This window comes from Vicugna pacos, chromosome 2 (assembly GCF_048564905.1).
Source record: "Vicugna pacos chromosome 2, VicPac4, whole genome shotgun sequence".
NCBI lineage: Eukaryota > Metazoa > Chordata > Mammalia > Artiodactyla > Camelidae > Vicugna > Vicugna pacos.
In genome coordinates, this window is record NC_132988.1 from 94772071 (window position 1) to 94785348 (window position 13278).

At 39.1% G+C, this 13278-nt stretch overlaps 1 protein-coding gene across 1 annotated transcript in view; it reads right to left on the reverse strand.

Annotated features, from left to right (window-relative positions):
* Positions 1–13278, reverse strand: part of NWD2 (NACHT and WD repeat domain containing 2) — a 163343-nt gene that overhangs the window by 10518 nt on the left and 139547 nt on the right. The window contains exons 4-5 of the mRNA XM_072945334.1: positions 3432–3635; positions 1213–1357 (exon numbers count right to left, since the gene is read on the reverse strand). Of these exons, the coding sequence (XP_072801435.1) occupies positions 1213–1357; positions 3432–3635 (349 nt within the window). The remainder of the gene's footprint in view (positions 1–1212; positions 1358–3431; positions 3636–13278) is intronic.

Consider the following 13278-nt stretch of genomic DNA (forward strand, 5'->3'; position numbering starts at 1 on the left):
TTTTAAGTTCCTGCTTAGCTTCGCTCTCAGACTTCAGGGGTTCTAAGAGTGAAGAGCAGGAACAAACCGGGGCCAGGAAAGAATGAGGAAGAGGCCAAATGATGTATCTAGTTTGCTTTCCTTGTTCAGCCTCTTCTTTACAATGTGGGTTCACCATTTTGTTTCAGATACATTGCACCCCAGAGAGAGATGTGTAAATAAAAGCGTGTTCAAAATATAGCCATGTGCTGATTCTATTTATCCATTATCCATGTCACTGTTAAATCCCATTATACCCATCAGAGTAAGTTCTGAAAAATGACTTAGTGTGTAACTTTATTTCTTCTAAGAAACCACATTGGGTCTTACAATACCTATGCTCACATAAAAGTAAATATACATTCTAAATCATCTGAGATCCCATAAGAACATTTAAAATTGGATCAGTAGTAATAACATCACTTACTTGTGATTTTAGGGAAGAAAAATAAAAATAAAACAATTAAATCAATGGAAATGAATTTTAAGGCAAGGAGTCTTTTCAAACTGGCTGCCTCCCCTCCTGCGTTCCTTCATCCAGTTGGTCTTAGATGAGCATCTACTATGTGCCAGGCACACTGCTAGTTGCTTAGGATACAGTGGAGAGAAAACAGAGGATGCTGAGAGAAAAAGCCAATAGGAAGCTGACAGTCTAGTGGAGGATGGAAGACATGAATCATGGAGTCCCACAGATAAGTGTATTGTGATTGTTTTTAGGCCCATGAAATGATATTGTTCATTTATTTTATTACTTGCCTATCATTTATTTCCTCCCACTAAAAAAAAAAAATTAGTTCCAAGGGAGTAGAGACCTTGCTTTCTTGGTCATTGTTGTAGCCTCAGTGCCTGACACACAGGGTGCACTCAATAAATGTTTGCTGAATGAGCGACTGAGTGAATGAATGAATGAACAGCTCAACTGAGAAACAGTGGCAGAGTCTGGTCTATTATATCCAGCCTCCTCTGACTTCTTATAAAGTCCCATTTTCTGGAGATGTCGTCGAGTTAAGTGAAGGCTTACCTTTGAGTTAAAACCAAAGAACACTTGTCTCTCCAGGAGATGGAACCATTTTAGAAAAATTAAGTTTCACCAGGCAGTAAATGCAATTAAATTTGCAGAACCATAAAAGGGAAGGAGTGAATGCCTCTATTATTGAGCTATTCCTTAGTTTACTGAGGATGTGTAAAAATTACCTGAGAACAGATATCTCTTGGCTTGGCTGTGTTTCATTTTCCCCTTTTCATGCAACAGTTTTACAGCAACCTTAAATATCTTCTTGATCTCATCTGATATCTCTTGCCAGGTCTTCTCATTCTCAGCATTGCCAGAGGGCTGCATCTATGGAAACATAAAAGCGAGAGATTAGTCTTAAAATCATCAAAGGAAACCCAATACTTAAAAGCAAGAGAACTGTTGTTATTTGAAGATCTACTATGTGCCTTAGTCTGACAGGCACTTAACAGACAGTATCTCATTTCCTCTCCTTAATCCCCTGAAAGTGATGTGAACTCGCCCAAGTGACACAACAATGTGAATCTAGACAGGATTTATTTGTTGGGCTTTCTTAATGTAACATGTGTTTCCCTCTTGAGTTTTGATACAAATGTCATAACAAAATCATCCCTTCAATATCCTCTTTAGAGAAGACACAGTTAAAGGGGAGGTGCTCATATGTTACTATTTAATTGTCTTAAGTTGTTTCTTCCTCATTTATTTTTATGATCTTCTAGGAAATAAAACAGGAGGAGTGCCAACCAAGAAAGTAACATTTATAGAGTATTGCTGATGATGGTCTTCAAACATTCATTTACTTGGCAACAGTTTATGCTGAAATATCCTGTGGGGTTTAGAAAATAACTTAAATTTCCCTAGAGGATCAGGGAATCAAATGAAGAAGGAACAACGAAAGCCAATTAAATAAACGTATGCAAGTGCCCTCAGACCACTGTGTGAAACTGGTTTCTTGAGGTGTCATGTTTTTTGACATCTACATTTATCAGCTACTGCCTTCACTCCTGGCATACTTAACTGGGGATGGTTTGGGGCTTACCTCAATATTCTTCTCCATATTCTAGCAGAAAGAAGTAGGTGAAATTAACTTCAACAACATTTTATTTTAACCCAGCATATCCAAAATGTCATCATATTGCATATCATTAACAAGTAATTAATATAAGATTATTAGTGGAAAAGAATAACTAAATTGTCTGACATTTTTTAAAAAATATTACTTTGAAAAATATATGTGAGGAGGAAGAAGAAAAATTGAGAAATCTGGTATGATTTCATTTTGCATGGAGAACATGCTTTATGTTAAATATCAGAATGACAAATACACAGCGTTCTTGAATGAAGAGCTGTTGCTAACCCAGGGCTCTCCCCGTCTCGGAGCTGCCTGGGTGCTGAATGTATCAGGGATATTCTGTTTAGAAGAGGAATTGGATATCTATGCCTTCTTTTCCGTCTCTGTAAAAAGGCTCTGCAATGAATAAGCCCACCCATTTTCTCTACCTCCTCCATTCAGTTTCTGGGGACATGTAATTGATACATCTGGGAACAAAGCTGGAGAAAAGTCAATGATAATGTTTTCATCATACTCATGCATGACTCAACTGCACTCCAAGATTCTACATAAGACACAAGAATATAAATTAACAATGTATGAAATGTTGAAGGAAAATCCTGAATTAAAAAAAGAGAGACTATAAAAGTGGCTAAGCAGACTTTTAAAAGATCACCTCCCCCCCAAAAAACCCTTTCACAAATTAAAAATATAATTGTTGAACTTGAAAACTCAATGCATGAACAGAGTGGACACAGCTGAAAAAGAAAATTGGTGGACTGGAAAAAAGGTCTAAAGTAATTTTCTGGACAGCAGCACAGAAAGATAAGGAAATTGATAATGTCAAAGATAGTTAAGAGACATGGAGGAGGACTGAGGCAGTCTAATGTACATCTAATTAAAGAGCAAAAAGGAAAGACAAGAAGGAATAGAGGAGAGATGTTATTTGATGAGATGATGGTTGAGAATTTTCCAGAACTGATAGACTACATGAATTTGCAAATATAGGAAGCACAACATATACCACACAGCATATGTACGTAGACACATAATAGCAAAATGAGAAAAATATTTTCAGATAAACAGAATTTATCGCTAGTAGACTTTCATTAATGGAACCTTCAAAAGGTATACTTCAGGAAGGAGGAAATGACCCCAGAAGGAAAATCTGAGATGCCAAAAAAGAAAGATGGGTCAAAAATTGGAAGATTTCTTAGCTTTGGATTTAGTTGTTAAAAAGAAATAATGTTTTGTCTACCGTGACTTTTCTGTGGAGGAAACCACCCCTGGATGGCATAAACCATTTAAAGTCGTGGAGAGAGACACAGTTTGGAGAGAAAGGTAACTTACTGCATTTTTATTGCTTTTCAGCATTTCCGATTTGGGTCTGAGGTAATAAGCTGCGGGCACCGAGTTCTCATCTCGACAGTACCACTCTTCCAGTAACTTGGTTTCCAGCTTTGCCTCTATGGCAGCATCCAAAATCATCTCAAACTCTGAGGCTTCAACTTCTCCAGGGATTCGGATGTTCCCATATTTTTCACCTAATAGTCCCTGTGTATCAACAAGAAATTTCAGTTTAGTGTATCACCAAGAAAGTTCATTTCAGTACTCACATCATATGGCCACTCAATAAATATTAACAGATAGATAACAAGATACATTGTTCCATCAATTGCCTCTTTTAATCATAGTGGATACTTTTTTTCCCATGGATTATTTCATAAGTAAAATTAGACCATTTATACTGCATTTATAATTTATAGTTATAAATTATAATAAATTTATATACTGAGAATTGAGATTGCATATCATATCAGACAAACCCCAAATACAGAATTCTGTAGCGAAGTTGTTTTCACAGAGTTTATATACTATAACAAAAATTGTCAATTTTGAGATTTTTTTTGTTTGTTCTTGACAAAGAAAGATGATGTGCTGGACTCTATGAAATATCAAACACGGAAACTCGCAAGCAAAAGAATTGCTTTATAAAGAGTTTACAGAATGATTCTAAGCCCCAGATTTACACAGCTACAAATGAAAGAAGTATGAAATCATGGAATGTTATGTGACTATAAATCCACTGGTAACTGGAAAAAATTCAAAATATAAACAAGATATCATTTTCTCCCTGTTGAATTGGCCAAGGAAAACAGGTGCTCAGTGTCATGTAAGAAAACACCTCTATAGTGCTGATAAGTGTGTCAACTGAGCCAGTGTTTTTTTGAAGGGTATTCTGGCAATATATATTCAAAGCTTTAAAATACATGAGTTTTGACTCCGACATTTTTCTTCTGGGAATCTGTCTTTAGAAAATAATTAAAGATATACAGAGAGACTTAACAGCATATTTATTCTGAACCCGTTTTACCAGGAAAGAGTTAAACCTATGTGTCCAGCAAATGGGAACATTTAAATACATATAAATATATTTTGGTACCTCTATTCAAAGGATGTACCAAATTATGTTCTACAACTGTATTGATGTAGAAAGATGTTTATAATATATTATTAAGTGAAAAGGTTAAGTTACAAAAGATGTATAAGATGAATCCAATGTTGTATACATTTTATATATATATGAGAAACATATATGTATATGTGTAGACATAAACATAACATACACATAGAGATTTTATAAAAATACACAGCAGGGTTACTAATGGCTATCTTTCAGTGGATGGTTTTAAATTTACTTTGGTTTTATGAATTCATTGTTTATTAAAACATTTTTTTTTCAATACATGTGTATTATTTTGCAGTGAGAAAAACAACAGGTGTTAAAAAATTTTAAACCTAGTGCTGTTGTCTGTACTCCTTTGTGGAACAACACTTTCAAGTCTCCTCTAAATGTTTGCTTACACATGTGGTTCTCAAAGTGTGGTCCTCAGAGCAGCAGCATCCTCATCACCCGGGAACTTGTTAGGCGTGCAAGTCCTATGGGCCTGTCCCAGAAGTAATGAGTCAGAAACTCTGGGCATAGAGCTGAGCAATCTCTGTTTTAGCAAGCCCTCCAGGTTCCTGAGCCGCTGGCTCAAGCTGACAAAAAAAAATTAGCTTATAGAGCACCTGGTATTTCAATTAATCTTCAACGCCTTATCTAGTAAAAATAAGGAAGGAACAGAAAGAACTCTAGCACAGATCTATCCTGTCCAAGGCAAGTTTCTCTGCTTTGCAATCTCCATGGGAGAATTTCTGTTTAATTGGTGGGCGTCCTCATCCTTTCCTCCTGTTGACTAGCACCGTTGCCATAAACTTCCAGCCTGGTCTATCCATTGGAAGGTGAACTGTGGTTTGGCTTCCTCACAGGCACTTGTTTCTATCTCTGCAACCCCAGCATTCTATGCTGGCAGGTGGGAAAATAAAAGTTCTTGGTAGACATATTTCTAAAATTCATGACCTAAACTCCACTACCCCATGAGGGCAGAGGGCAGAGCTTTTTACTCCTAGCACATAGAAAATATATATATATTTTTAAAAAACCCAATATATGTTAAATAAATGAATAGACCAAGACAGAGAAAGAAATCCTTTCTTTGTTTGAAATGTCTTCTTGTGTTCAAAGATAAATTTCAGCTCTCAGCAGATAGAGTAACAATTTGGGAAAGTACCAATTTTGTCAGCAACCTTCACTTGAGCCCATAGTCTCTTAGCAGGTACTGTCTAAACACATCCCTGGTTGGCCCAGGCCCCCTCTGTCTCCTTGGGACATAATTCATCTCATTCAGCTGCTTACTGAAGGTGACTGTGGCTAACTGAACTCACTGTTCCAGGCTCAGGTCTCCTCAGTATTAGCCTCAGAGACCAGGCAAGAAGGAGATACACCTGTTTGCTCTCTTGGGCTGCATAAGTCGCTTTGGAAGGGTCTTGAATGAAGGGACTCCATGTCGTTGTTCTCCATTATTTCAGCAAAGTAAACAAGGGTTTATGGAGGACTCTTCTGAGATAAGGATGTTCTAACTCCAACCCAGTGTATCAGCCTAAAAGCAACTATAAGCACTTTTATTTTAATCTGCATTTGTTCTGGGCTATTCTTGCCAACAGGCTCAGTGCAACAAAAATGATATTATTTGGAATTGTTTTCCCCTAACAATTTCTCTTCTAAAATCTCTTATGTTAAACTTGGATAACGAACAGGCACGACCTCTCACTGTACCACAGACACAAAGGGAGATGATCTATTTAAGGGTAGCCAGCCTGGTGAGTATCCTACTCCTCTTGGTTAATTCTGGATAAGGGTAGTCAGCATCCTTAGTCAGGCTCTGTCATGATGAATGAGGTTTTAGTGCCGGGAAGAGTCATCCAGCAAACCCACCTGGTCAAGGAAGGGAGTAAGACGATTTCTAAGAGGTAGAATTAGGACTTTTGAGAGGAATCCAAAAAGACAAATAGTGGAGTTTGGCCATTGGATGGAAGACTTGGTGAACAGGCAGGATATTAATATGGGATTTAGTAATTGACAGTTCTTCATCCAGCAGCCAGCAAAGCCCAGCAATATGATGGACCCAGCAACCAAGATCCAGGGCAAGACCAGCTGGATTTTGAACATGAAGGGGGAAAGAAGACAAAATAGTGACTAGTGAAACAAGACCACGTCCCAGGGAAGGACCAGCATCACAGTATTAGCAATTTATTGTTGATTCTCCATCACCACTCTGCTCTAAATAAGGCTGGTCTCAGAGTCTCGGGTGGGCTCAAATCTATGGGTCAGTTTCTGAAATGTTCTCCATGAGGCACCTGGATCACCCATGGTGTTTGTTAAAATATAGGTCTCAGACCTGAGGACCACTGTGCTTAGGGAGCCCAGGAATCTGGACTTTAAAATGCGGACAAGTGAATCTAGAATTTGAGGACCACTTGATGGGGTAATGCGTTTGTGGTCTCATGAAGAATGGTTAGCAAGCACTTAAGAGGCAGGACAGGGAACATGGCAGTTCATTACAAAAGTCGAAGGCTATTTAGAAATAATTATTTGAGTTGAACAGCTGGCACCAAATACTATAATTATTTGATCAATATAGTAAGGCAAAATGTTCCTTAGAGATAACTAAAGAAGAAAAAAATTCCTCATGCAATTCAAAAAACAAATTATATCGAGCGCTTACTATATATAAAGAGACAATGTAGAGCTTCAGAAAAGTGAAAATGTGAGCCAGGCTTAAAGTTACGTATTGGATTGTTCTCCCCAAGCCTTTTCCTTCTCTCTATTGATTCTTCCTTCGGGTGGAATGTTCATAAATCATGAAGCAGTTACCTTTCAGGAGTCCAAAATAGAATTCTGCCTTAGTCTTGTCTCACTATTTGAGAAATAGCAAAAAGAGAATCAGCTAAAGAGAAGTTTGCTACCGCATTTTTCAGGAAGACCTTTTGGGGTTCTATGTGGTTATAATTATAAGGTGACACAGAAGCATGCCTATATGTAACAGGGCTGGCAATAGTCAACTCAGAGGAAGATTAAGTCCAGCTCAATTGAAAAGTTCAGCTCCTGTGGTCAGTGGCTCAGAGCAGGAGTAGAAGATGCAGGACCAAGTCTGAGAGGTTAGCGGTAAAAGTGGAGGTGGCAAGATAAGAGGTTTCCTAATTAGACTGTTCCTTAGCTCTGTAGCCATGGGGAGTGTACGTGAATGACCCTGGGGCAGCTTCAGAAACCATGTGCAAAGAGCATCCTTTTCTGTTCACTGTCAGTAGAATATTCATTCCCATAACTGAAGAAGAATCAGATTTTCCACATCCTTCTGACACCCATATTCAAAGAGCTCATTTTATGTTTGATTAAACCAACTCTGCCAGTTTTTTGGAGAAATTTGGTGGAGAGTTGAGGAACTATATTCAATTTTGCATTGGTCCCTGTTTATTAGTTATATGCAATTGGTCAGTCTGTGTGTGTGACCCTGTATGGAAGAAATGCATGTGTCTGAAATAATATTCAACTTTTCATTGAATTGTTTAAACATTATCAATACATATATGAACATGAACATATGGACTGTCTCCTGTCCATAGAAATCCGTAATCACCTCTCCCACCCACCTCATCAAATGTGAAAACATTTAAATTGGCCCATTCTGCAACACTAAAAATAATTAACATTAGTTAGGCAGGAAGCCACAACCCTACTGAGTGCTCAAATACAATCTGGGAGTTAAATCCAAATGGTTGAAAGGTCTAAGAAGATTTTCTAATGTTTTAACTGTAGCTTTTATGTATAAAATTCTAGTATAAGAAATATTTCCAGATTGAGGTGGCGTTTGCACAACATAGTGAATGTACTGATGCCACTGAATTGTTCACTTTAAACTGGTTAATTTTATGTTATGTGAATTTCACTTCAATTTTAAAAAAGGAAATACTTTCTGAACTATTGATTTCCTTATAACTGAGAACTTAAATGTAAAAGGATTCTCTACTCTATCATCCATTCCTTCTTTATATGCTGATATCGATACATCCAAGCCACTGCTTTCAAAGGCTTAGGACAACATTTTCTTTCCCCTCAATTGATTTTTCTTTTCCATTGCACAAGCACTGATTCTTTCCCCTGCCCTCCGCCCCACTGCCCCTAGCCCTTCATGCGCAGTTAGTTCTGCCTGGGCTTACAGTTGAAAATCTTCGGGGTCTGCGTCTGATGGTACGCAGTTTTTATTGCAGCAAACAGAACAGAGGGGCTGACATATTCTCGATGGTGTTGGTGAGCTCTGTATGTCTCTGCCTTTATTCGGCTGTGGGATGTCACAGGTGAGAGCAGTCTTTTGGAGTTATGGATGCTATGGTTTGCAGACAGGTGGGCAGGAGCTCCATGGGCTGCTGCTTCTGAGGCACCACTCGTGGGGAGCAGCTGGAAGGGAAAGGAGAGATTTCTCCTCCTGTTGGTGCTATCACAAGCTGAAGCACCAACTCTGTAAATGCCCTGTTCCCTCCGATCCAGTCACTAGCACAAGGCAGGTGGGACTATTCCTTTCTTCCTATGTTTCCCTTTTATTTATTAAAATAAAATCCACTCTCACATATACAGCATTCCCTCGTAGGTGATCTCATTTAACATTCGTGATTCTGTGAAGTGGGGAGAGGCAGAAGAGGACACCAGAGCTCACAGACCTCAACTGGCTTGCCCAAGACCACTTCTCTAAGGAGACATGGAGATACTAGCACTTGAAAATGGGGCTTTCAATGGCCTCATTCTTTCTACTTCATCGAGTTGGTGTGCTGTGCCCCCTCCTGCGAGTGCTTGCAGATGGCTTCTTTGCTGGTGATGGTTCTTCCAGCCAGTGTCCATGGCTGTGTCACCATGCACTGCACACCTCCAGGGGGCACTGTGCACAAGGACTGCAGGATGTTCAATGCCAGGACGCTGGGTGTTGGCATTGCTTTTATCTGGCGTTGGGTGGAGAGACAAAGATGGATGTGGTGTATTCCCTGGAGCTCACAGCCAACCTGCAGAGGCAGTGCTCCGGTGTAGAGTGGGACCAACTAAACCATCCCAACACTCAGCTGGACCTGCTTCACACACTGAACGTTATTTTCTCAATGTTTTTCCAAAGTCGAGAAACACCTTCACAACTGACTTTCACATTTTTTCAATATAAGCACAATACAAGGGACTTTATTTAGAGGTGGATTGCAATGAAATTACTCAAACTTTAAGTTTAATGTGTCACAAGAAGCAAAAGTAAATGAAGAAAAGGGGATGTGATGGTCACTTTTACGTGTCAACTTGACTAAACCATGGGTGCCCAGGTATTTGGCTAAACATTATTTCCGGGGGTGTCTGTGAGGACAGTTCTGGCTGAGACTGGCATTTGAATCAGCAGACCAAGCACAGCAGATTGCCTTCTCCAGTGTGGGTGGACATCATCCAGTTCACTGAGGGCCTGAATAGAACAAAAAGGTGGAGGAAGGGGAAAAGACACTCTCTTGCCTGACTGTGTGAGCTGGGACCTTGGTCTCGTCCTGCCCTTGGACTAGGACTTACACCACTGGCACTACTGGGTCTCAGGCCTTTGGCCTCAGGCTGGAACTGCACTGCTGGCTTCCCTGGGTCTCTAGCTTACAGAGGGCACGTCGTGGGACTTCTTGGTCTCCATGATCATATGAGATAATTTGTAAAATAAATCATAAATACATACATAAATACATCCTTTATATATAATCTCCTATTGGTTCTGTTTCTCTGGAGAACTATAGCTAATACCAGGGATGAATTGGGAAATAAGAATGACAAATAACTAAAGCATTATTTGTTAGAACTACATACTCTCCATACTAAAGATGATCTACATAAGAGCTTTAAAAAGGCGTATGTTTGGCTCCAGCAGACATAAGGGTAATATTTTCAGAAAACTGTTTAACTCTTAGTCATTAGAGACCTGTCTTGCATACATGGTTGCCAAGATTGGATGTTAGCAGATATACTTAGCACATAAAGTTTAGTGTTTTTCATGTCAAAGCGATTGTCCAGATGCCCATGATGGATTTGACAGTATATAATGACTGCTCTGTCTATGAGCAAAAAATATCCACTCTCACAAATGGTACATAGTGAGCCTGTGCTTCACATGCTACAGCCATGAGTTTCTGAAATAGGGTCTGTAGACAAAGAGATCTATTAATGCACACAAATAATCCACAGATAAATTTTAAAAATATTTTGAGGTTAGAAAAAGGCAAAATGTTAGGAGTGACCTCAACCTCTTTGAGCTCAGCTTTTGCATCTGCAAATGGAGATAATATTTTACCCTTGTATACTTATCTGGTCACTCATCTACTCTGGTTTCTTGTGAGAGTCAGTTACTCACTCTAGGTGGAAGCACTCTGTGAAATGCAAGCACTTAGCAATAAATAAGGCGCCACTACTTTCCCTAAACACAGTTACAGAGAGACATACCTCCTCAGCGTGCTCAAACCTGCACACATGTGATAGAAATGAAAACTGAGAAGTCCAGCTGGGTAGACAGAGATGGGAAAGAAACATCTCTTGATTGAAGAAAGAGAAGCAAGATAGAAAGGAAGAAAAGAAGGGGTAGATAGTTGTTTACAGGTGGTAGGAAGGTGAGAAAATACATGATCAGGTAAGAACAAACTCCTCTACTCTCCAGGGGTGGAGAAAAAGAGGCTTAAAAGAATTAACCTGGGTTAACCTAGCTGGCTGGCCCAAAGGCAACAGATGTGTGGAGTTAAACTTTAGAGAGAACACAGGCTTCACGGGGAGCTGACAACCCACACGTAAAATAGAAAATTTTTAAATGAAGCAATGTGTATTGTTATTGGTGTGTTAATCACCAGGTTTGTAAGAATTGAGTTATTGAAATTCAACTCTTCTGAAAAAGAAGAACCGTGTGACTGTGAACTACATGTGTCCCCCCCAAATTCATATGTAGATGATCTAACCCACCAGTGAATGAGATGGGACCTTTAAGGAGATGGTTAAGGTTAAATGAGATTATAAGGGTGGAGCCAATCCCACAGAACTGGTGCCCTCATAAGAGGAGGAAGTGATGTCAGAGGTCCTTTTGCCAAATGAGGATATGGAGAGAAGGCAGCTGTCTTCAAGAAGAGAATCCTCACCAGAGCCTGACCCTGCTGGCACCTTGATCTCGGACTTCCCAACTCTGGAACTGTGAGAAAACAGATTTCTGTTGTTTAAGCCACCCATGCTATGGTATTTGTTATGGCAGCCTGAGCTGACTAAAACAAGCATAAAGATGAACAAAATGAAGTAGTTTTTGTTGACATAATTAGCTGGTGTCTTTAGCAATTCATCATAAAATGTATTGAGGGGGTAAAGTCATAGATGAAGTGACTTGCCAACTTCATTTCCTATACAACAGAGTTACTAAGTTAATGCTCTGATCTGTTTCTTTGAGAATCTCAATGCATATGAAATTATAATTTTACTTTTTTTCTAAAAAATGTTATTTATGATTTAACTATGGTTATTAAATTTACATACTGAAGGCCACCGCGGAGCTTAACTGATATCAATAATAATTACTTATATCAATGGCAATTCTGTGATTTTTTACTTATGGCAATGTGCTTTTCTCTGCAACAAAGTTTTATTACCTGGAAAATGAACACAACTATTATTCTGTGAAAGAATTTCAATCTAAAGTGGAACCAGAGAATATAAAGTGAAAAATCTCACACACATGCCCTTAGGAAAACAAAATGTAAGGAGTGAAAGACTGATTTCCTGTAAAAGCCTGATTTTACAGAAAATTGCTAATATTGGAATTTTCCTGAATGATAGGGAATTGGTCAGGGATTACCTTGTATCAACCTTGGAAGTTAGGCTTAGGGTTTTCTGAGGCAGGAACAAGAAATGACCCAGGCTGGGCTGGTCTCACGAATAAGCTGAATTGAGCTGTGTTTGCATGACTGGATTGGTTTTGTCTGCTTGGGGAATTTTCAGAGCTGGTCTTTGTTTGTTTTTTGGCTTTAACAGACTCTCACTCAACTCTCCCCTCTTTACATTCCCTGCCCATAAAGACAGCCTCCCTCACACCCTCAGTGGACTCACCTGTAGCTTGCTACGGTCTCTGTGTCCCAAATTGCAGTTCTTCTGCTATTCCTGAGTAAACTCACCTTCTTTATTTTATTTTATTTTTTTTTTATAATTTCAAGCTTGCCTCATTTTACCCTTTTATCTAAGTTGAGCATTCAGTAGAAACATCAGAGCAAATGAGGCAACCAAAAGGGTGAAAAGGATTGGGTAATAGAACCGAAGGGAATGTAACCATTCTGGAGCTTATAGTTAATTTACATCATTTCAAAGCACAGATTTCAACTCTAACCCTGAACAGTTGCCTTATAAAACTGAGAACTGAGAAATGTGGAAGGATTACTGAAATTTTAAAATGCCAGAGAAAAAATTCATCACGAAAGTAAGTACAAAACAGCAGGGGTGGTTGTGTTTTGCTTGTTTGTTCTTTAAGGGGGGGGGGGAGGACAGTTTTGGACATACTAGAAGTGAGATGCTGTTATTTAAGTGGTGCTGCCCTTGAAGCAGTTAGAAACGTGGATCTGTAAGTCCAAAGAGTAATCTGGCTGGAAAAGCAGTCCTGGAAAACATCATGCTTTCATTCAACAAATATTTATTAAGCACCTGACTTGCAGGGTAGCCAACCACTTTGGTTTGCTCAGGGCTGTCCCAGTTTGAGCACTGAAAGTTCCAGGAGCTCCCTCATCCCCAGGCAAG